A 25,514-nucleotide genomic window follows, 5' to 3' on the forward strand; every position below is an offset into this window, starting at 1 on the left:
TTTTTTGCTTTATAGTAAATTGAGTGTACCTTCTCCCAGATTATCATCCCGGATGTACTTAGTTCTTTCATTTTGAATACAAGTAATTGGTTGATGTTTTTTGCATATTGAAATTATGTGGCATAAAATCTGTCTGGAAGGCCATGGTTATCGTAAGAGAAAGTCAATTAAGAGAATCGATTAAATGAAAAGAAAAATTAGGCAAAAATTGCCAAATAATGTATAGTAAATAATTAGTCTTGTATAGAATTTATTGTAACTTTTAAAATTGCCTTCTGATTGGATTGAATACTATTCACACTTTTTCCATGTGACAACGACTATTACCATAATAGGTACACTTATTACGAAACTCCAGGAACACCATTACCATAATGGGTACATGGAATTGGAAGTTTCAAACATGTTTTTTATACAATTTAATCAGTTAATCATCGAAATATCAGTGAGAATCTTCAAAAACAGAGTTCAAACTGCAAGAAAAAGTATACTTTTGTCTACTTTCGAACTAAAATAGAGTATTCATTCGCCAATTTCTGCAAGTCGGTGACATACGTCCTCCATAATTGGCACACTTACCCTACTTGGTTGAGATTTCTTCATCGAAAAAGACGGGTGGGTAATGTCGGAGACATAACCGGAGAGACGTAGGACTACACCAAGGGGTGTCCATTATTCGAATATCATGGAGCACAAGAATTACCAAATTTTCATGCACAAAATTAATAAAAAAAAAAGGAAAGGATAGAACAAAACCTCAGCACACGACAATTTTTGATTGTTTCGTATTTGCGTATTGCTAAACACTCAAACGCGGTACAAATGTTGTAGGGGTTATTGTTCAGCCGGCAACGCACACACACACTTGATGGCAAGCATATCGCAATATGAATTTACCGTCTGGTATTGTGATATAATTTGGTTTTGCATTTCTCATGAACAACTGTGTTCTACTAGTCAAGTCCTTCATTTTATACCCATATTGATGGGGCTTTGAGAAAATATGTAATCCGCCATTTTGTAGCGGCCGCCATCTTGGATTTTCAAGATCATGAAATACGCAGTTTTATAAATAAAACCGTTTAAAAGCTCCAGCATTCAATCAAATCGAGCGCGATTAGCATCTCCTTCACTCGGCGCGACGCTTCCAACGCTTTTAACACACTTTGATAGAAACTCCTGTCTCTCCCTCTTACGGTATCACACCGCATTCATCCCCTGCAAATGCAGCGATATCTCTTATGATCAAAACCAATCTCAAGATAGCGTCTTTCCTGCTTGGTGTCCGATGATAGAATGAAATGAAATATTGAAATGGGCCCCTATATTGAAAGGTTAGACGTAGTCCTAAGTCAAAACACGCCCTGATTTCATTTTAAACAGCATCTCAAACACACACGTGTTCTCGGATCTCCACTAATCGACACCCATGAACACCCATGAAAATTCACTAAAGCGTACGATATGATTGTGGACGGTTTCATTGGAGGAATCATTTAACACGTTGCGCCTCAATTTTTTTTTTGCTGAACTTTCAATTTAACCCGTACAAGAGTGTTTGCACAATATCAGTGTTGGCCCTAGCTCCCGAAAATACTTATCGTGTAAATAGCTAATAGTCAGAAATTCGACTAGAAATTAGTCACATTTTGTGAATCCAAAGGAAAGATGGACTGGACGCATGTTCTTTCAGTCCAATAATATTCTTCACATAGATATGTACTTCAATGGAAACGCATGGTGTTTTACATAAGAGGAATGTTTTTTTTTTTTAATTCGTTTATTTTTACAGGCTCAGTTACTTAAGTTTAAAGGAGCCGAATTCTTAAATATAATTTTAAAACTATGTATATAAACAATTTTCTTACATCTATGGTTAGTAAGGTGGAAAACCGATTACTCGCGGTGTACTCGAGTTTAGGAGGGTGACATATTTTTAGGAGAAGGATGGGATATAAGGAAATTGTAACAATGTTGATGAACACTCAATTTATAAATCTATTCGTATATCTATAGTGTATTTACATTTCAACTTATTCTACTATTTATAGCAAGGGGACGAATTACCCGCAAAGGAAGGAAAGGAGGGTATAAGGATTTAGGGGCAATCACACACGAAGATCTATAGCTTTAAGGAAAACATATATATGGGACATGCAATCAAGGTCTAACCGAGCCAACACATCTCTCACCGGCACATTGGGCTGTCTTCCTCGGGCCCGAAGGGAGTTTTCTAAATTCGATCTGGCGACCAGATACACCTCGCACGACCAAACAACGTGCTCGATGTCGTGATAACCTTGGCCACAAACGCAGAGATTGCTGCTGGCAAGATTGAAACGGAAGAGTAGTGCATCTAACGAACAGTGATTGGACATGAGTCGGGAGAAGGTGCGAATAAAGTCCCGACTCAAGTCTAGACTTTTGAACCACGGTTTGAGGCTAACCTTAGGGATAATCGAGTGAAACCACCGGCCCAATTCATCTTCATTCCACTTGCGTTGCCAGTTGGCGATGGTATTTTTACGGACTAAAGAATAAAATTCATTGAAGGCGATTTGACGCTGATAAATTTCGCCTTCAATTGCACCTACCTTTGCTAATGAGTCAGCCCTCTCATTACCCGGAATGGAGCAATGTGAAGGGACCCAGACAAAGGTAATGACATAACAGTGTCTGGATAAAGCACTCAAAATTTCTCGTATTCTCTCAAGGAAGTACGGCGAGTGCTTTTCCGGCCTCACTGAACGAATAGCTTCGACAGAGCTAAGACTATCCGTTACAATGTAATAGTGTTCAACAGGTCGTGAGGCGACGCTATCCAGCGCCCAATGAATTGCTGCCAATTCAGCAATATACACTGAGCAAGGATTCTGAAGACTGTGTGAGGTGCTAAAAAATTCGTTGAACACTCCAAATCCTGTGGACTCGTTTATAGTGGACCCATCAGTAAAGTACATATTATCACAATTGATACCCCCATACTTTTCATCGAAGATCGTTGGGGCGATCCTCGATCGTTGGTAATCTGAATATCCATGGATATCTTGCTTCATGGACAGATCAAAATGCACAGAGGAATTGATGTAGTCAGGGAAACAAACACGGTTGGGAATATACGAAGAAGGATCAACCTGCATGGAGATGAATTCATGATATGAACTCATGAATCCGGAGTGAAAATTTAGCTCGATCAGCTGCTCAAAATTTCCGATCACCAATGGGTTCATGATCTTACACCGGATGAAGAACCGAAGAGATAATAAATTGAAGCGATCTTTTAGTGGGAGTAGGCCTGCCAAAACCTCGAGACTCATGGTATGCGTTGAGGGCATACATCCCAACGCGATACGGAGACAAAGATACTGAATTCGCTCGAGTTTAATGAGGTGTGTTTTGGCAGCTGATTGAGAACAGAAACTGCCATACTTCATCACTGAGAGAATAGTTGTTCGATACAACATTATAAGATCGTCTGGGTGGGCTCCCCACCAGGTGCCGGTAATTGTACGGAGAAAGTTTATTCTTTGTTGGCATTTTTTACTTAGATACCTAATATGGGCCCCCAAGTACATTTGGAGTCGAACCAGACCCCAAGATACTTGAATGACATAGCATGAGTGATCGGTTTACCCGAAAGTTTAAGCTTTGGTTTTGCTAGTCTATGCTTCCTAGAAAACACCACCATCTCTGTTTTCTCCGTGGAGAATTCGATCCCTAGCCCAATGGCCCAGGTTGAAAAATTGTTCAAAGTATCTTGTAAGGGTCCTTGCAGGTCGGATTCGTTTGATCCTACGACAGACACCACTCCATCATCTGCAAGTTGTCTTAGGTTGTAATTTTGTGTAAGGCAATTGTCGATGTCGCTTACATAGAAGTTGTACAAAAGGGGGCTTAAACATGAGCCCTGGGGGAGGCCCATGTAAGAGACCCGACTTACTGCCGAATCTCCGTGAGAAAAGTTCAAATGTTTCTCACAAAGCAAGTTATATAACATATTATTAAATAGAGGTGGCAGACCCCGAGAGTGTAATTTGTCCGACAAAACCTCTATTGAAACAGAATCGAAGGCCCCCTTTATGTTCAAGAATACTGAAGCCATTTGTTTTTTTTTCGGCGTAAGCCATTTGAATTTCTGAAGAAAGCAACGCAAGACAATCATTCGTTCCCTTGCCCCTGCGGAATCCATATTGTGTATCTGAGAGCAGGCCATTCGTTTCAACCCATCGATCAAGGCGAAACAAGATCATTTTCTCCAACAATTTCCGTATACAAGACAGCATTGCTATTGGGCGGTACGAATTGAAGTCGGACGCGGGTTTTCCGGATTTTTGAATAGCTATAACTCGTACTTGTCTCCAATCATCTGGAACAATATTATTCTCCAGAAACCGATTGAATAAATTCAACAAGCGATGTTTCGCCACATCAGGGAGGTTTTTCAGCAAGTTGAACTTAATTCGATCCGATCCCGGAGCAGAATTGTTACATGAGAGCAGAGCAAGAGAGAATTCTACCATCGAAAACTCGGAATCAAGATCGCACCTATCTTGTGGTATATCTCGAACAATTTTTTGCACAGGAGCGGAATCAGGACAAACCTTCCGTGCAAAATTAAAAATCCATCGATGTGAATATTCTTCGCTTTCATTCGTTGAAGAGCGATTTCTCATGTTTCGAGCCACTTTCCATAATTTTTTCATTGACGTTTCTCGTGACAAACCTCCCACGAAATTTCGCCTATAAGCACGTTTTTTCCCTTTGATTAAGTTTTCAAATTGATCTTCAAGGGCTAAATACGTTTGAAAATTTTCAGGGGTTCCACGTTTCCGAAAAGCTTTAAATGCATTCGATTTTTCTACATAAAGCTTGGAACATTGGCTATCCCACCATAGATTGGGAGGCCTTCGGGAAATGGTGGAACCTGGGGTGGGTTTCGTTTGAGCGCGAACCGCGCTGTCATAGATCAAACGAGAAAGGAAGTTATACTCCTCCAATGGAGGTAAACCATCTCTGGAATTGATGGCTAGAGCAATTGCGTCCGCATATTGTTTCCAGTCAATGTGTCTTGTGAGGTCATATGCCATGTTTATAGATTCAGAAGAATTCGAACCAATGGTGATGGAAATTTTGATTGGCAAGTGGTCACTGCCGTTGGGGTCCTGGATTACATTCCACTTGCAATCTAACGATAGTGAATTCGAGCAAAGCGAGAGGTCAAGTGCACTTGGGTTAGCAGGAGGTTTAGGTACACGTGTTGTTTCCCCAGTGTTCAAAACGGTCATATTGAAGCTGTTACAAAGGTCATATATCAACAATGAACGATTGTCGTCGTACTGTTCCCCCCAGGCAGTTCCGTGAGAGTTGAAGTCTCCCAAGATCAATCGTGGCTCAGGAAGGAGTGAGCACATGTCATCAAGTTGTTTGCGGCTAACCGCAGCTCTCGGAGGCCAATACAAGCTGACAATACAGAGATCTTTGCCTCTGATGTTTGCATGACAAGCAACAGCTTCGATCCCTCCAATAGGAGGAAGGTCAATTCGAAAAAATGAGTGACACTTATTGATCCCCAATAGCACCCCTCCGTATCTGTCATCACGGTCCAAGCGTATAATATTAAAATCGTGGAAAGAGATATCATCTCGCGAAGAAAGCCAAGTTTCGGACAGAGCAAAAACATCACAATTGTAGTTATGAATTAAAATTTTGAATGTATCCAATTTAGGGATAAGACTACGACAATTCCACTGTAAAACAGAGATATCTCCGACCTCTCTATTTAAATTAGACATCAAGAGAGATGATCATTGCAAGGAAGGGCCATGTTTGCATCAATTGTTGCAAAATTGTCTTTAATACTGGAAGCATTGAGATGACAAGGGTTCTGATGGAGTCGGAAACATTAAAACACGTGAAGATTTGATCCAAAAGGTCAGACAACTTTATAAATCCCGATTGGGAAGTTGAGCTTGACGGCGAAACAGGGACAGTTGGGGTTTTTGATGTCCCCTCGAGTGCTGGGTCGTTCGAAGATGAAATATTCCCACGGAAGCCAGGAGGAACCTGGTTTTGTTTGTCCGCTGCACTCGATTTTTTAGGCAAGCTAACAGAGGATATAACCGTGGGGACTTGTTCTTGAACTTTAGGAGTGGTCACATTTTTGCGCCGGGGATTCCCTTTGAAAATAAACGGTGTGCCCCCGCTAGCTGCGTCCACTTCCATTTCATCAACTGGCAACGTGGAAAAGGTATTGTGTGTTGAGATTGGTTGTTCTTGTTGTTGGGTCAATGGCGAAGCGCCCTTCAAAATTTCCGCAAATGTGCGCTTCGAGCGTTCCTTTAAAGAGCGCTTCTGTTTCTCCCAGCGACTCTTGTAATTTTCACAAACTGAGAGCTCGTGTGGGGATCCCCCGCAATATGGACATTTATGCTCAGTCGCACTGCAGGATTTCCCCCCATGTTGCTCTCCGCAAGTGGCACAATAATCCGAAGTGTAACCAACTGACTTGCATTTGTTGCAAGTCATGGGCTTTGGCACGAAGAGTCGCACAGGTAGTCTCAATTTGTCCACCATAACGTAGTCAGGGAGGGCGGCACCAGCAAAGGTGACTCGAAACGAGTCGGACGGCGTAAATTTAGTTTGGTCCCCATCATGGGAAAGTTTCCCGAGTTGGCGACAGTCCAAGATTTTCACTTCCATTGAGGGGAGCTTCTTGAACTTGCCTTTTCCTTCTGCTTTTATTTGTTCGCTCGTCAGACCCGTTTCAGTTATCACCCCCTCAATTTCTACGTTATGGGAGGGTATAAATGTTCGATATTCGAGAGTGAAATGTTGATCAGCAACAATCTCGTTTGCGTGTTTCCGTTCATTCACGACAACTCGCAATTTGTTCGGTCTAACCCTGCGAATTTCAGATACAGAAGTGTATCTGGCCAGATCTTTCATGATCTGAATCACGTTAAGGTTTTTTCCTTTCGGTTTTGGCCGGAGGAAAACAACCCAAGGGCCAGTTCCAAGTGCATCTTCAGGATAAACTCTGACACGTGGATCGGAGACAACAGAGGGGGAAGACGAGGACGAGGATGAGGATGAGAACGAGGACGAGGATTGGGTTGGATCGGAAGCATCAGAAGGGGGAAGCGAAATCGATGATGGGAGAGGGGGAGTGGAAGTAACAGTGGGTTGAGAAGGGAGGCTTGCAATTTTCTTAGAGGGGGGGCTTGGTAGGATGAGCGGATTCGTCCCCAGAAGAATTATCTTCCTTATGAGGGACTCGTTTATGTTTTTTCCCAGATCTTGTATGAGATTCATTATCGGAGATCTCCATCTCTGGAGATCCTCCACTATTCTCCATTTTACAAAAATTTCTGTCTTATTTCTAAATTATTATTGATTTTAACAATAATCTTAAAAAAACAGCAAAAAAAAAATTATGATAATAATATTAAACAATGAACAAATGAATTGAATAATAATATTAATAATAAATATTTGTACCTTAATATATAAGTTGTTCCAATAATGCGCTCTACTGCCCTAATCAGGGAGAGACAGAGGCTACGCGCTACGGAGACAACACAATAGCGCAAGAATAGCTTACGCAGTCACGTGATGATGAATCCCGTTTGCGACAGTCACGCGATGGCGATCCCGTTATGCCGAATCAGTTCAACAGCCGCAATCCGGCTCGCTGCAAGAGCGCTGCTTCCTTTGTTCCTTCGTTCCACTTCATAAAAGGTCAGGTCGAAAGCGGACAGCAATGACCTTCACTCGTACACGATTCACTCGTACCAATAGCACAATAGCAAAAGTGGCAACGCACAATACCGACACTGAACTTTACTCGTCAAGAGTTGGATAGCGAATGAAGAGGAATGTTGTCAATTACAAATTTCTTCTACAAATAATATAACAGTACGAAAAAACGATCTCACAAGTTCTAACCCATGCATAACATCCATTTTGTGATGTCAATTCCAGAGTATTGGATTGTTCGGAAAGTACGGGGTGACTAAATAGAGATGCTGATCAAGCATAACCCTCGGTATAGATATTTGAAATCACGAAAAATTCCCTCGACAAGAACAGGAATCGAACCCGAACTCCTGGCATGATAATTTGTGACGCTAACCGCTCGGCCACGGGAGCATCTGGAGGAGCTATGTAGGGTGAATACAGCGGGTGGGATAATATTATATTTTCCAGATCTGTCCTTCCAAGTAGCCTTCAACAACAAAAGCAACATGAGTTCTGACGTTGCCATGTTGAAAAATTACGTTGTTGTGTCTATCCACCCATTCTGGCAAGTTTTCTAACGCTGTAAAAATCGACAAGAAGTATGCTTTCATCCAAGCACCAACTCGAATTAGAGAACAAAAATTCAAAGCAGATCAGAATCGCAATGCGGCATTAAATCTCTCATTCATAACTCTTCCTCCGAAGCGATTCCTCGTCGACACGCCGCCGCTTTGGTCCGGTTGCTAGCTGGATTTTGTTCCACCACAATGAAAATCGGCGCGGTTCATCAACCGAACGGAATTGCATCACTGTATGTGTTGGATCGATAGCACAAGACCGAAGGCTCGCGGTTTACCGGTGGAAACGTTCTTTTTGGAAGCCTGCAGCGGAAACTGTTTTGGAAAAAAAATTAGGTTCTTGTGGCGTTTGGTTTTGAGAATTCAATATTGTAACATTTGAACTTATAAACTATGCTAATACAGGGAAACTTCGATATAACGTACCCTCGATATAAAGTCATTTGATATAACGTACATATTTTCAATGGACGAATCCGGACCGTCTCAGATTGCAGTGAAACGTTGTGGGAGTGAAGACATCGATCATTTTAGCAACTTTGCATACGTAAAATCTCAAAAAAGAATTAGACTACTTTTTGGAAAGGGCCAATGTCTTTTCCTTGTGTTTTACTTTTTCTTAACTCGAAAACTATAATACCTAGGATATTTTGGTCAAAGGAAAAAATGTACGAAATTGTTGAAATTTTCATGTAAAAACACATAAATAAAATTACACTGAAAAAAATATTTTAAAGATTGTAACAATTGATTTTTCTGAAGAACGATTTTTTAAAAATTCGCATAAAAATTACCAAAAGCAACGGTGCAACTTCGTCCAATATATAGGAGACTAGTTGAATGGAATATTGATATATTAATGTTTTTGAGAAAAACAAATTTTAATTTTCAAATTAATTATGTTTAAGGTTTTTTTTTGAAAATGAGTTTGCTATTTTATAATGAAAGTTTTTAAGTTATTTTTTTAAAGCTAAAAATAACTCGAGATTACCTTATATTTCATTTTCTGACTAAAATGATGTAGTTCTTATCGTTTTAACTTTAAAACTTAAAGACCTACAAAATTTCAGTCATAGAATGAAATATAGTTAATAATTTAATCTTTAAAAAAAAATATGAAAAAATATAAAAATTACGCTGAAGAAAAATCATTTTAAAAATTGAAATTAATTTTTCTCGTATTCATTTCTTTGTATAACTACCAACAAGACTCCCATACATCGGAAAGAGGGCACTGTTGCAGGGAAAAAGTTGTTTTAACAAGTAAGCGGTCATTTTATCTATTTACGCTCAGTCAACAGTATGAAGCATCATGAGAAAGGCTGGCTTCAACTTCTGGTTGGACTTTGTCATCATTAGTAAACTCTACCCAAACAGCATCATAATAGAGTAATATGAGTAATATGTTTCTGATTTATTGATTATGGTTTGATATAACGTACAATTTGATACAACGTGCAATTTTGAGAGTAGAATGTACGTTATATCGAAGTTGTCCTGTAATACATAAGCGAATACTCGCGGTAGACTCGAAGTAAGAACTACAACAAAGGGCCTGGCCGGGTAAGGGAGTAAAAAGTGCCCCAAACCAATTCACTAGCTGTATGGCAAATATTGTATTAATATAATTTTGGCGGTTTTGTTGAGCCCCTATGTGGTTTAACATAGGATCTATAGCGAAAAACGTACTTTTTCGTTTATTTCACGCCATCCTCAAAAGCTTCGAGATAGAAATTTGAAAAAAAAATACTAAATGTGCATCTCACTAAGGTGTATTAAGAAAAAATATCAAAAAAAAAGTTCATCAAAAATTGAAGTACTAACAAAAATATTGAAATTTTGAATTTTCTTTTAGAGTTATAGATTCAGTACTACTTTAATTCATATTTAAATGTGTTTCTACGGCTTTCCTAGATATGTGTGATTTTTTTCAGCGATACAAAAAATATTTTTTTTATATTTCCAAAGGGCCTGGCTGAGAACGAGAGTAAAAAGTGCCCCCAAACCAAATCACCAATTGTATGGAAAATATTGTATTGGGTACTAAATATGAAATTTTGACCGTAGTATCATATATTTGAGTTCTTGTATGGTACAACATAGAATTTTGGGTGAAAAATGCACCATTTCGTTTTTTTCACGCCATTCTCGATAGCTTTGAGACAAAAATATGAAAAAAATACTGAAAGTACATCTTGTACATCTTGAATGTAAATCTTGCGATTTTCAAACAATGTTTTCATCAAAAAATCAAATACTAAAAAAAATTGAATTAATTTAATTTTTATTTCAAATTAAATGTTAATATTTTTTTATATTCTAGTTTGTATTCAAATTTCTTTATACGTCTATTTTAGGTATTTGTAATTTTTTTCAGAATTTTTAGAGTGTTTTTCGCGGTACAAAAAATTGTATATATTTTCAGGCATTTCGAAATTTTGAAAAAAAATATTACTTTGAGATCCACTTTTGCTCTAATTTTTATTTAAATGCGTTCGTATGTGTTGTTCTTCCCACATGTAGCGTAATTTTTCCTTGAATTTTTAGGGGTTACGCGAAAAAAAATACTTTTTTGGCCTTTGGGCATTTTTAATGTATTTTGAATTTAGAGGCCCAGTACTGCTCTAATATTTATTTAAATTTTGTTTTTATGTGTCTAAATTTTGTCGGTATATTTAGAGCATTGCGCTGTACATTTTTTTTCTCGTATCTTAAAATATGTGAGATTATCTTTACATTGGATTCAGATGGTTTACCAAATTCATATGAATCAGCAGTACGATAAAACTCTGTGAGAAAAAATAAAGTCCTTGTGGAAAGAGCATTCGGATTAATGAGAAGAACACAGAACAAAAATAAATATAATAATTCAAACGACGAAGAAAATTATTTTTGTGTCTCGCAATGCTCTTAAAAAATCAGGAAAAAATTACGCCACATGTAAACAAATACAACGAAAAGGTGAATTTTTCACCATAGATCCTATGTTCTACCATATAAGGACTCAAATATATGGTACTACTGCCAACATGTTTTATTTAGTACACTATTCAATATTTTCCTGGTGATTTGGTTTGGGGGCCCTTTTTACTCCCTTACCCAGCCAAGCCCTTTAGAAATATAAAAAAAATATTTTTTTGTACCGCGCAACACTGAAAAAATCACACATATCTAGAAAAGCCGTATGAACACATTTAAATATGAATCAGAGTAGTACTGAATCTCGAAATAAAAAGAAAAAATTCAAAATTTTTAATATTTTTTTTAGTACTTCAAATTTTGATTAATTTTTTTTTTTGATAATTTTTCTTAATACACCTAAGTGAGATGCACATTCACAATTTTTTCCAAATTTTCATCTCAAAGCTTTTGAAGATGGCGTGAAATAAACGAAGGTCTTATGTTAAGCCACATAGGGGTTCATAGAAACCGCCAAAATTTCCTATTTAATATCCTATACAATATTTGCCATAGAGTTTGTGATTTATTTTTGGGGCACTTTTTACTCCCTTTGTTGGTTTTTCTGTGCGTGTCCGATGCGCGATATTGTATATTATTTAGGATGCAGCTGACCATTGATCAGCAAAGCCTCCCTAATCTGTAACCCACATCTAGCGTGAGGCGTCTCCCTCGACTCGAGGGATCCAGAGTAGAATGATCACTGGCCGACACAATCTTCGGCTCGTGTTGTTCGTGTCTGTAAAAACTACATGTATGTATTGCCGCGACTAAGTAAAAGCTGCTATTGTTGTTGGTGTTTTTGTTGTTGGAGTAAAAGTTGGGGATGTTGGATTTATTCACTTTGTTTTTCTCCGGGTTCTTCCTTTCGGTTGATGGTGTTAACTTCTTCACGGTTGCATACTTACATACTGGCTAGTAGGAGATTCACACAGGGTGGGGCTTGCAACGCGATGTTTCACTTTTCTTAAAGCGCTGAACAGTTCGCTTTTGTTCGCGACAAAATCTGGACACCCCTAAGCGCTCACAGCTTCGGAACTACACCAACAATGAGTGAATTATTTTACGGAATGGTGGACGTATGTCTGTTCTTTCTGAGATTACAATATTTGTTTATATTGCAAGCGCTCCGTGTAAAATGACATCGAATGAAGAGCAGGAGCGAAAAGTTATTGTCTGCGGTTGCAACGGAAACACTCTTCTCGTGGTCTCGTTCTCTCGTTGAGAACACTTGCCAAAAAGCTTGGGTTTCCTCCAAGCACTGTTCACAGTGTTCTAAAATCGTTCGATACTCGCTTCTCGACAGCTAGGAAGACGGAAGTGGAAAAAAAAAGGATCTGAGGAACCACCACAAGGATGCGAAGGAAAACAAATATAACCGGATCTTTCTGTACGTACCATTGCTCGTAAAATGAAAATGTCGCCAACATTCGTGCACACTTTGAGGCGCCGACAAGGCATGAAGTCTTCCAAGGTGAAAACTGTGCACAACCAAAATTATAAACGATTACGACAGCCAAAACACGCGCTCGTAAGTTTTATCGCAAATATTTGACGAAGTTTCCATGCGTTATAATGGGCGATGAAACGTATGTCTCCGAAGACTTTTGACAGCTTCAGGTATGTCTTTTTTACTGCCATGAAACGGAATGGCGTTGCAGTGCATTTCAGGACCAATAAGAAAACCAAGTGCTGTGTTGTCCCAGCACAAATAACAAATAACAAATATAGAAAATCTCGAACATCTTGGACAAACGTTGCTTAATTGGTTGCCAACATGTTTGCACTTACCCTCATGGGAGGGTTGAATTCCAAAAATCGCCAATTTTTCAAGCAGACCAAATAAGTAATTGTAATTTTTTTGATAATTATTAACGATACACACATAAATCAAATAAAATTATTTCATAGATTAAACCTCTAGAAATTTATCTCATTCCAAAATTGATATGCCCATATTTTGTTGCGAACAAGCTTTATGTGGTATGCAATGGGAATGACTATCGTCTGCTCGCTATCTGGTGCGAGACTGAGACTGACTAGAGTGATGCCAATATCTACATGGTGACTTTATTTTCTTATTTTACTTATTTTCTTTGGATAGATTCATAAGCATGTAGTGATTATGTATTCGAATTGCATTTGGCTGCTACTTTAGTCGCTCCTTTTGGTCGGTACAATTTGGGGGGCACTAATTGGACCAATCAACGTAGGATCTAACACGTTTAGCTAGAACTTGACATTTAACAATTGTTCAATTGTTTATCTCGAAAAGCATAAATTTTTTTTATTTTCTTCATTGTTTTATTTATTGTATTCATCAATCGATTGGAAATTATTCTAGACATCTCTAACAAAAAAGTAAAAGGGATGAGCCTATGAGCACAGACGGAAGTTTGACGTAGGACTGTGATTGTTCAAAATAGTTGTTTTTTTTTTAAATGTAATTCGTTTCATTGTTCAGAAATCTGTTAGTTTAACTCTTTTTAAACTCCAAATAGAAGCCCTGGAAAGGGCCGTTTGTTTAAGTACTCATAACCGTCAAACGATTTGTAACGAACAAAAAAAGAAAAATAACTTCTGGCAGGAAGTTCAACTGTCTAACTGAAAATTAATCATTAATATCAGTGTGACACACAACAGAGTGGAATGGTAGATGAAGTATATGTGGATCGGTATACATAAAATATCGTCATTGATTACATTGAATATGAAGTTCATAGGAAAGAAACAAAAACCAAGTTGAAAATACTTACGATTCATGATGTTTTGAGATAAAATACACATGAAATCATGAAGTTGTTTCATTTTTAATCGATAGCTATGGTATTGTAATTTCTTTCCATTGCCTTATTCTTATTACTAGTCTTATTCTAAGGCATCGGGAGCAGTAGCTTTTTCAGTGAAATAATGTTGGTTTGCAGACTATAACAATCAAGTCGTATTGGTTCTAATGCTGAATCTATCATAGAAGAAATTGATTTATTGAAAATTATGGATGTCATTGTATATTGTTTGCAATGTTTTGACCTGTGTTATTGTTTGTTGTTTTTATTCAATCGTTTTTATGGTGAACATTAATGTTTTTATTGATACAAGTGTGATTATAAACCGTGCTATCGACCCTTTTATCGTTATCAACTATCTGTGTGTAGTGACAATATCAAGTTTTGTGATAATTTGTGTCTGAAAATTGCACCTCCGATACGAGTGATATTGTTTGTTCTTCCATCAGTCTGACGTCACCTTCATCTTCATTGTCAACAGCGCCATCTGTTTGTGGATTATATTCGTCAGAAGATTTTCTTGCGCACTTTATTCATCTAGCGGCAAGCTTTCGCAATGGATACAAACTGCTACCAGTGCTCTAAGCCGATCAAATCGCTTGAGTGCATGCAATGTAGTGGTTTTTGCAATCAAGCGGCGCATCTCAAATGCGTTAGTCTGAAACGACCGAGTATGGATTTCGTGAACGAACACTGCAATTTATTATGGTTCTGCGACAAATGTAACGACTTGCTCAAATTAGTGAGGAATAAACCAATGACTACGGTAAACGATATTGTATCAGCTGTTTCCCAGGTTATTCATAGTTCGCTCTCGGAATTGAAGGAGGATTTACATGAAACTAAACAGTTGACGAAATCACTCACTGAAAAACTGCACTCTAATGATTTTGAACCAAATCGTGAGAAACCCGTATGGCCGAGGATTAAGCGAACTCGTGACAAATCGGAGCGGGAAACACCAAGAGCCCACCCGAGTACTAAACTTGTTAGTGGTACCAAATCCGTAGAGAAACAGACACGGGCCGTTGAGACTGTGCCAAAACCACCGGAGAAATTCTGGATTTACCTGTCCAGGATTGCCCGCCATGTCACCGAGGATGATGTCTCTGAGCTAGTGAAATCCTGTCTACAAACCGAACAATCCGTGGATGTTCGAAAACTCGTGCGAAAAGATGCTGATCTGAATCAATATGCATTTATTTCATTCAAAATCGGAGTAGATTTACAGCTGAAGGAAACGGCTTTGGATCCATCAATCTGGCCTAAAGGAATATACTTCAGGGAATTCGAGTCGCAGGAAACCAACAAGGATTTTTGGGTACCAGCGAAACATCCGCGGATTGGCGAAGGAACCCCAGTAACAGCTTCAACGCAATGAGTCATGCTTCGAGCCGTTCGTCCTGTCCACAATTTCATCTAGTAACGGAACGCACATCTAACGTCTTTATGGAAGCCCCCAAACCACCTGACACAGTCGAGCATCCCTACTTTTTCACTTGTGCCGATTTTAGCAACCACCGCAGCCGTTCCGTTCCTGTGTTCGGAGTTGGTGAGGGGGTCTTTCAATGTGCTGATTCAGGCAAGTACGAATGTTATATCGCTTCTTCGCTTCCTGAATTCCGTCCCGTTTCCAGCGATCCCGTACATTATAAGGATAGTACAGTTCTTCTATCATACTCAGCTGGATTGTTAAGTGAACCGGAATGCACTGATGATAGCTCCATGGGAACCCCTAGTCCACTAGACACAGTCGTGCTTTTTGATCTATCCTGTCGTCGGAGTCGTTCCGGTCCTGCTGTCGATGTGCGGCCATGGGTTTCCCACCCACCTGCTCAAGGCAAGTACCAAAAAGTTACCGATCTCGATGCTGCTGATGAATCCTCGCCTTCTAGCGTACGTCGGTGTAGAAAAATGTGTGTTTATTACCAGAATGTTGGTGGTATTAACACCTGCATCAACGATTATTTGCTCGCTTGTTCTGATGATTACTACGACATCATCGCTTTGACGGAAACTTGGCTTGATGACCGCACTCTGTCCAATCAAGTTTGTGGGCAAAACTACGAAGTCTTCCGAACGGACCGAGATCAGTTCAACAGTATTAAGTCATCTGGAGGTGGCGTTCTGATAGCTGTCCATTGACGTTTGAAAGCCCAGCTGATTGCTGAAAACGCATGGTCGTATGTCGAACAAGTTTGGGTTTCGATAAAACTAGCAGCGAGAGTTTTGTATATTTGCGTTGTGTATTTTCCTCCCGATCGCATTCGAGATACCGCATTGATCGACATTCATCTACAATCGCTGTCAACAATAGCTGCACGTGCGCTTCCAGCAGATGAAATTATCATCTTTGGTGACTTTAACCTCCCAGATCTGAAGTGGCGAATAGGGTCTGGAAGATTTCTGTTCGCTGATCCGGCCAAATCGACATTTCATGCGGGTACGAACGCTTTATTAGACGGCTACAGCTCCAACTTGCTTCAGCAAATCAATTCCGTTAGTAATGAGAACGGCCGCATGCTCGACCTTTGCTTTGCGAGTAAAACTGACGAAGCTCCAACACTATCGGTAGCACCAGCGCCTCTTGTGAAATTAGTACCTCATCACCCTCCACTATGTTTAGCACTGGAAGTCTCTGCGAATAGTTTCAGCGCCGTTCCTATCGCCGTCTACTACGATTTTAAAAATGCTGACATCAGTAGCATAATTAATGTGCTCTTAAATATTGACTGGAACGCAATTTTGGACAAGGACGACGTGGACGGTGCTGTTCAAACCACAAGAAGCGTTCCACTTCAGAACAACTCTTTTTTCCGCATCGATGTCGACGATTCAATGCTACAATCAGCGTTCAACAAATTGAAATCCTCGAAATCTGTTGGACCGGATGGAATCCCATCATTGATTTTAAAAAAATGTGCTGTTGAATTGATGTCTCCAATGCGGATTTTGTTCAGCTTGTCCTTGTCAACGGGTATCTTTCCGTCGCTTTGGAAGAGAGCATACATTTTTCCGATCCACAAAAAAGGGGACAAAATGAACGTTGATAACTATCGAGGAATCTCTGCCCTGAGCGCGGTTTCTAAACTTTTTGAACTCGTAGTTATGGGACCGATATTTTCCCATTGCAAGCAATACATTTCCATCGATCAACATGGATTCATTCCGAAGCGTTCTACCACAACGAATCTTCTCTCTTTCACAACGTACATATTCGATGGAATGTCCAATGGTGTGAACCAAACGGATGTTATCTACACCGACCTGTCAGCCGCCTTCGACAAAATCAACCACGATATTGCAGTGCAAAAGTTAGACAAGCTTGGTTTCAGCGGAAATCTCCTGCATTGGTTGAAATCTCTCTTTGACCGGACGCTCTCTCACGGTGAAAATTGGCGATGGCCTCTCTGTTGAATTTTCGGCTACATCAGGAATACCTCAGGGAAGTCATCTCGGTCCCTTGATTTTTTTGATCTACTTCAATGATGTAAATCTAGTCTTGGAGGGCCCTCGGCTTTCCTTCGCAGACGATTTGAAGCTGTTTTGCCACGTGAAGTCTGAGGTTGACGCATTATCTCTCCAACGGCAATTGGAAATTTTCCAGATATGGTGTGTGAACAATCGTATGACACTGAATCCGAATAAATGTTCAACGATCACTTTCTCAAGAAGAAAAGATCCAATTCATTTCGACTATCATCTAGATGGTGTTCCACTAGACAAAGTCGAATGTGTGAAGGATCTGGGTGTTTATTTGGACACCAAACTCAACTTCAAAGCACATGTCAACTACGTCGTAGGTAAAGCCTCCCGCAGCCTTGGGTTCATTATGCGTATTGCGAGAGATTTCACCGATGTTTATTGCTTGAAATCTCTATTCAGTGCTATAGTTCGCTCTACGCTGGAATATTGCTCATCGATTTGGAATCCATTCTACCTGAATGGAGTCAACAGGATTGAAGCCGTGCAGGAACGGTTTATTCGGTTCGCTTTACGGCATCTACCGTGGAACAACCCTCATCAGCTTCCAAGTTACGAGAGCCGATGCCAACTAATAAGTCTAGAAACGCTACATGTACGGAGAGATCTAAACCGCGCCTTATTGATGTATGACGTCTTGATGGCTAGGACTGAATGCCCAGTGATCCTCGAAAACATCAATTTTAACATTCAATCTCGAACTCTACGAAACTACGTCTTCCTTCGAGTACCTTTCCGTCGTACTAGCTATGGATGCAACTCGGCCGTTCAAGGCCTGCAGCGGCTGTTCAACAAAGTAGCTTCGGGTTTCGACTACCATATTTCACGAATTGCGGTTCGGTGAAATTTCATTGTTATGATAAGAAATGTTCATTAATATCATTAGGACAGAAAGTGTCTGTTGATTTACCAAATAAATAAATAAATGTGAGTCATGAAGATTATTAATATTTCATTTCGTTTCATTTTCGTGATGCGATGTAATGCCGATCTCAATATGTCCTCGCATGATAATCGCAGCCATCCTCATAGTATTGGTATCATTTTTCTCTGCACCATTGCTCATGTGGCCTCAGCCCGGAAGACACTCGCTGAAGATGTTCGTCACCCCGTCATATACAGAAGTCATTCGCTAACTGGACTTATTTTTAACAGAGCGTACGCTAACTGGGCTGTAAAGCAGTTATGTAGCAATAATAGATGTCATCTTCAATTTGAAGTGTTGCTTTTGCGGTTTTGCAGTCCAGTTAGCGAGTAAAATTCAATAATTGTATTGATTTTACGGCCCAATTAACGAACGATCACTGCATGGGTGACACTTTCCTCGTTGCTATGATAATATCATGGATGAAACTTGAGTGCTGCATGAAATCTTGCATCAGATTACTTCAACTTTACATTCGAAAAAGGTCTTGCTAATTTGTTTGATAGAACGAATTATTGCACACAATTTTGTGTTGTATGGGAACATTCATGGGAACGAAGTTCAAAGAAAGAATGCAAAATACATGACTTACCTTCGCATCCACTCGCAAAACATACCTGTTTTATTTGTTAAATTGCCCACATGTTTTATAATTTCCACAGTTGAGGTCTCCAAAGTTTGCTGGATAAATTAGCCATCTAACATATATCGTAAGAACGATTCTGCGTAATATGCATTTGAAAACTCTCAATATACGTTACATTTTTCGTAGAGTGAACCGTGAATTACACAAAAAAATATAGCTATTTCACCAGAAATTGATAGTCTAGATCAACAATATGTCCGGCATCTTTGAAAAAATATGGACACCTGTGGTGGGAAAGATGGACACTAACTGAAAATTCAAGTTTATGTGCTCGATAAGTTCTGGAGGTCTCAAAATCCGCTTCAAAAATGATCTAACAAACAGGCTAGACTAAAATCACCTAGAAGGGCTTGTAATTTTTCTCATTTTTTCATGTCTAAAATAGCTTCCGGCATTCGGAATGATCAATTCGAATTACGTGTTAAAAATCGCTCTGCTGATTCGTCCATGATATGTGGTTGCATTTCAAACGTAGCTAGTGGGCATCTGGAGATAATCAAAGGAGATAATCAAATTGTTTTTAAAACAAAATGTTCCTCTTTTGTCGGAGGAGTGTCCGTCTTACCCGACTTGATTAGTGTTTTATTTTCGTCAATATTTCTGGAGTAAAAATGAGAAAACTTCACCGCTGATTCGATAAACTGGAAGAGAAGAGATGGTAGAACATTCACGTAATGAAAAATACCCCAAAAAATTACTCGATAAAAATGAGAACCTTTTTTTCTGCAGACGAAAATTTACATCGAGTCAACAGTTTTTCTGCTTCTTAGGTTAACTTCGAAACAATTGAAGTTCATCTTTACACAGGAAGAGTTTTCAATCCTTTTAACAACAATTGTTCGACCTGAACCGTTCGCTGCCCTACTAGATCATTTTTCATTATGCTCCATCACATACAGCAAAACCAGTTCTCGTCACGTTGAAATCACCAGCTGAGAAGATCAACTCAACAGACTCGAGGAACCCCCCGATTACCACTCGGTTCAGCATTGAATCGATATGAGCTCAACCATGCACAGAGTTTTGCAGCAGGCTTTAAGGATTAAGCTTTAAGTTGGAACCTCCTACAACTCACTCTTCATTTCTCTGATCTAGTGCTCTTGAGAACAACATTGCCTAATTACTAAATAACGGCCATACGGTTATTCGCACGGTTGGGCCAACCAGACCAAACAATTTCCCTCTCGATTATATAATTAACGGCCCAGATTGACACCACAAAGGAGGAATAACCCGGCGGCTGGGAATGGAGCATACTCCGGAGCAGCTTTGCGGGGGTTGGCATGTGTGTCTCTTGTTTCCAAGGGAGCCTCGAGCGTCCTTTTCGACCCCAGTCGCGAGGTTCGGAGAGCGAGGGTGAGCGGAGCTATACACCCGGGGATTTACCCGGTCGTGGGATACGCAAAAACGAAACCGAAAGCGACGGAAGGAAGGAAGCAAAACGAATCGGAAGATGTATACAGCATGCCTCAACGTCGCATTCAGAAGCTGCTGTAATGGAAGTTTTTAATTGTAGGCTGAAAACAGCTCATCCGGAAGGTGGTGGGGTGCTAATGGATCCGTCGGAGGGGCCAGGATGGCTGTACCAAAAAGGTCAAATGTGGAACGCTTTCAGCTCTCGTTGTTTCGGGTTTTATTTTCACGGCATTGTGTTCTGATCTCGGCTGCAAACAGCAAGGCAAGAAAGCAGGAATGTTGCCAGCCGGGCCAATGTTGTGCTTTATGTTATGGTTGAATTCCTTACTCGAGTTCTCGGCAACACTGAAGGTGTCGCAAGGGCCATAACAACTCCGCTAATTTGCAGGAGATCAACAGGCGCCCCACGGCGGAGTTGTTGTTTTACTAACAGAAACCGCCAACCCGACTGGGTGGTGGTGATGGTGATGGTGGATCGCTTGGGTTGCCCCGAGACATACAAAACAAGCTGTGGCTGTGGGAAAAGGGCGGTGTGTTGATGAAAATGTGCACATTAATTTTACATTAGAATCCCGTGCCGGAGCCGCCTCCGCACGTAAGGCAGAGACAGAGAGAGCGGCATGTAATCTTGCATATATCACCAGGACAACACTTGTATCGCTCTCGAAGTAAGTTGGTGCTAAAAGCACTCGCTCGTTAAAGTTCCAAAAGTCATTGTGAAGTAAATTGAATTTGGTTAGGGGTTAGATATGAAAAGTGGTGGAATTTTTGCGTGCGCTGGGGTGTGCTACATTTTGTGGTTTTAAAAATTTCATCCGGATGCTTTGCGGTGGCTTCCGCAAAGCATCCGGATGTTGTGCTTTGATTAGATTCTACCCACCCATAGCAAGAAAGACTCATGGGAAAAACCAAATAGTCCCGAGTTATAGTCGTCCTTTCTTTACTCGGCAAAGAGAAACAAATATGGAAATCCTTCACAAATGATTTTCCTTCGATTTACATAAGTATTCGACGAAAGAAGAGAAAATGTTTCACTACGAAATGTGGCCACATAAATTACGTCAATGTTCATTGTCATTCATACAACTCACAAAATTCCGAAGGGCTCTGAAATAAATACTAATCAATTCGGGACCAACTTGGGGATGTGTAGCTTTCTTCGTCATAATCTTAAAATTCCGGAAAAAATATAAAAATTGTTAGCTTATTTACAAGTAAGTGATTTACATTCTGTGAGTTTATGCGGTCTAGATACCGGAAAAAGGTCGAAGCGATAAACTTCTGATAATACTTTACGATCTCGATTTTCGACATGCTTCCACTAAGCTCCTATGACGTGTTAATTTAATTTGTAGAATCAGGCATTCCTACACCCAAAATTGATTTTTAGCTAATGTTTTGTCATCCCGATTTATGACATTAAAAGAGACATAACATAACATAAAATGTCATGACTCACAAATACTGGTAAGCATTTGTATAATATACAGGGTTTTCCATTTCGGGCTTCCGAAAGTATACAGCCCTGCGCTGACAACCGTTTGACATAGCTGTCAACCAAAGCGTCATATCGTTAGTTGAATGTCTGCCATTTTACAATATGGATCGTTTTAGCATCGCACAACGTGTTAATTTTGTTAAATTAAAGGGTGTGTCACATCAAATTGCATCACGGAAAAAACGCTGCAGAAATTTAATTTTTAGGAATTATATCTTCAGCTTTCGCTTATAATCAGATAAGAGTGTATAGATCACGTTGGCCATGCTTCACTGTCAATTCTTCGTAAATTTGGAAAAATGTCGTCGAACGAAAAAGAGCGTCGTGAATTAATCCTGTGCACTCATTTCGAGAATCCGGAGTTGTCACATCGGGACATCGGTAAGATGCTGGGAATCGTCCAATCCACGGTCAGCAGAGTACTAAAACGATACTTCGAGAACCTAACCACCGACCGGAAGGTGAAGAACGGCAAAAATGGATGTTCCGTCAGTGAAAAAGATCACAAGCGCGTAGTTAAGCAGTTTAGACGTGATCCGAGAAGTTCGGTCCGGGATGTCGCCAATAAGCTGAATTTATCAAGTTCATTCGTCCAGCGGACCAAGCAGCGGGAGGGCCTGCGTACATACAAAGTTCAGAAGGCTCCTAACCGCGACGAAAGGCAAAACATGGTGGGGAAGACGCGAGCCCGGAAGCTGTACACCGAAATGCTGACGAAGCCGCATTGCCTGGTAATGGACGACGAAACCTACGTCAAAGCGGACTTTCGTCAGCTGCCGAGCCTGTTGTTCTTCTCCGCAGAGGACAAATTCAGCGTTCCGGAGGAGATTCGCAAGCAGAAACTATCCAAGTTTGCCAAAAAGTACATGGTGTGGCAAGCGATCTGCTCTTGCGGAAAGCGGAGCGCCCCCTTCGAGATGACCGGCACGGTAAACGGGCAGGTTTACCTCAAGGAGTGCCTACAGAAGCGCCACCATTGAAGCAGCTCGAGGGCCCGACCATTCTTCTGGCCGGATCTCGCTTCGTGCCACTATTCAAAGGACGTGTTGGAATGGTACGAAGCCAACGGGCCTTCGTGCCAAAGGAAATGAACCCGCCCAACGTGCCGGAGCTTCGCCCAATAGAGAAATATTGGGCGATTATGAAGCAGGCCTTCCGGAAGAACCCAAAAGTTGTGAAATCGGAGGCGGACTTCAAGAGAAAATGGATTTCTGTTCAAAAAAAAACTACAACCTGACGTTGTACAGAACCTTATGGACGGGGTAAAGAGGAAGGTGCGAGCATACGGGCTTGGGCTCGAAGTATGAATAAAAAGAAAATGCCAAAAGTTGTTTAATAGTTTTTATTTTACTGTCTAAAATTTTCAAAAGGATCGGTCTACTGGGCGAATTTCTATAGCGTTTTTTCCGTGATGCAATTTGATGTGACACACCCTTTATACTATAAAAATGATGAAAAACCGGCAAATGTTTTTCGAGCATTACGGACGGATTTTGGTCGTCATGGACGGCCTACAGAGCACACAATCGCTAATGTAGTGCGTAAATTCGAACAAACTGGACAAACATCGTAATGTGCGTTCGGCCGAAAATATTGCTGCTGTTGCTGCCAGTGTGGAGGATGACCCGAATGTTTCGATTCCACGGCGTGCTCAGCAATTGGGCTTGTCAAACACATCATTGTGGCGAATTTTGCATTTGGACTTGCACCTACATCCATATAAAGTCCAACTGGTACAAAAATTAGAGCCTGGTGACCATGAAATGCGTCGGGCATACGTCGATTGGGTGAACGAACAACAGCAGCAAAATGCTGAATTTTCGCATCAAATTTTCTCCAGCGATGAGGCACATTTCGAGCTCAGTGGCTATGTGAACACCCAAAATTTCCGTATATGGGGCTCAGAAAATCTACACGTGATTGTTGAGAGGCCATTGCATCCGCCAAAAGTCACTGTTTGGTGCGCATTATGGTCTGGTGGAGACATCGGGCCGTATTTCTTTGAAAATGAGGACGGCGAGACGGTAACTGTGAATGGTGAGCGCTATGGCCGCATGTTAACCGATTTTTTTTGCCACAAATTGAAGATATGGATACGGATGACATGTGGTTTCAGCAGGACGGCGCCACGTGCCACACAACACGACCGAACATGGCCATATTGCGAACGAAATTTGAGGGACTCATAATTTCGCGTTTTGGTGACGCCAATTGGCCGTCCAGATCATGCGATTTGAACCCGCTAGACTTTTTTTTGTGGGGTTATGCGAAAGACCGTGTCTATGCCAACTCTCCGCTAACTCTTGAACATTTGAAAGACAACATTCGTGAAGTTATGACCGAGATACCGCCCCATATGTGCCGAAAAGTAATCGAAAATTACCTGTTCCGGATCAAGGTGTGCGAGAAGCCCTAGGTGGACATTTGAATGATTTTGTATTTCACACATAATGGCATAAACCAAACTTTAATTTGTAATAAAAGTTTCATCGAAATTCGAATTCTAAGTGTGTTTTATTTCAATTTACTTTAGGAAATTAAAGTTGGAAATCCCTGTACATGGTACAGCAATATAAGATTAATACGAGCGACCGAAACAAAAGACAAATAAGCTTCCGCATACCTTGCCACATACACAGCCCAGACCGAGATAGATATTGTTCTCCTTCATGCGCTCCTTTTTTACTCTTAGAAAAGACTTCCTAACTTCATTTTATAATCAGGTGCAATATTATCACGTAATTGCTGAACAACTGCTGAAGCATTATTAGCCATGTGGACATGGGATTTTTGTATGGAGAATCCTGAAAAAAGTATGTTTTTACTCATGAAGTTTTTGTTCGTAAATTCTCGCGTATGACATGTTCTTGACATGTTACTGAATAGAAAAAAGTTTTCAGAACATGTAAATTGCGATATTTTATAAATAGAAACCTTACGAGTTAAAAATTGAAAGTAATTTTTCAAAAAAAACATGAAAAAGTTGTTGTTGGAAAAACTCTTTTCTTATAAAAGTACCCATCTTCCGATATATGGGTGACTTGTTGGAAATTGTAAGAACTATTCATATCAATTTTTTCAGAATTTTAAAGAAACTTATTTTTAAGAAAATTTAATTTTCAAACTATTTTTTTTCAATGAAATTTTTGTTTTAAAATGTGTGATTTTTTTCTAATCAAAACTAAAACAATATCCTACATTTCATTCAGTAACCAACGTTTTTTGGGTCTTATAGTTTTTGAGTGAAACATTTTTGGAAGTTATGAGTTTTATTTTCATGTTTTTTTTTTTCGAAAAATCTTAACTCAAAAACTACAAGACCTCCAAATGTTGGTTAGTGAATGAAATGTAGGAAATTATTTATGTTTCCATTAAAAAATATCAAAAAAAAAATTAAAACAATATTTCATTGATAGAAACGTATTTTGAAAATTCAAATAATTTTTTTCAAAAATATGCTTTTTTTTAATTCTGGTAGTTCTGAAAA

General features: G+C 39.9%; 2 protein-coding genes across 10 annotated transcripts in view; one reads left to right on the forward strand and one right to left on the reverse strand.

The window, feature by feature from the left end:
- The window catches only part of LOC129762992 (uncharacterized), a 464,623-nt gene that overhangs the window by 430,833 nt on the left and 8,276 nt on the right, over positions 1-25,514 (reverse strand). The window lies entirely within an intron of this gene.
- Positions 14,616-15,440, forward strand: LOC129761460 (uncharacterized). The gene has a single exon (XM_055759183.1). It carries the CDS (start codon positions 14,616-14,618, stop codon positions 15,438-15,440), a length of 825 nt encoding a protein of 274 aa, XP_055615158.1.

This window comes from Toxorhynchites rutilus, chromosome 1 (assembly GCF_029784135.1).
Source record: "Toxorhynchites rutilus septentrionalis strain SRP chromosome 1, ASM2978413v1, whole genome shotgun sequence".
Classification (NCBI taxonomy): domain Eukaryota; kingdom Metazoa; phylum Arthropoda; class Insecta; order Diptera; family Culicidae; genus Toxorhynchites; species Toxorhynchites rutilus.

Excerpts from the sequence above, each read along its gene's own strand:
- LOC129761460 (XM_055759183.1), top strand. The coding sequence starts at position 14,616 with ATGGATACAAACTGCTACCAGTGCTCTAAGCCGATCAAATCGCTTGAG.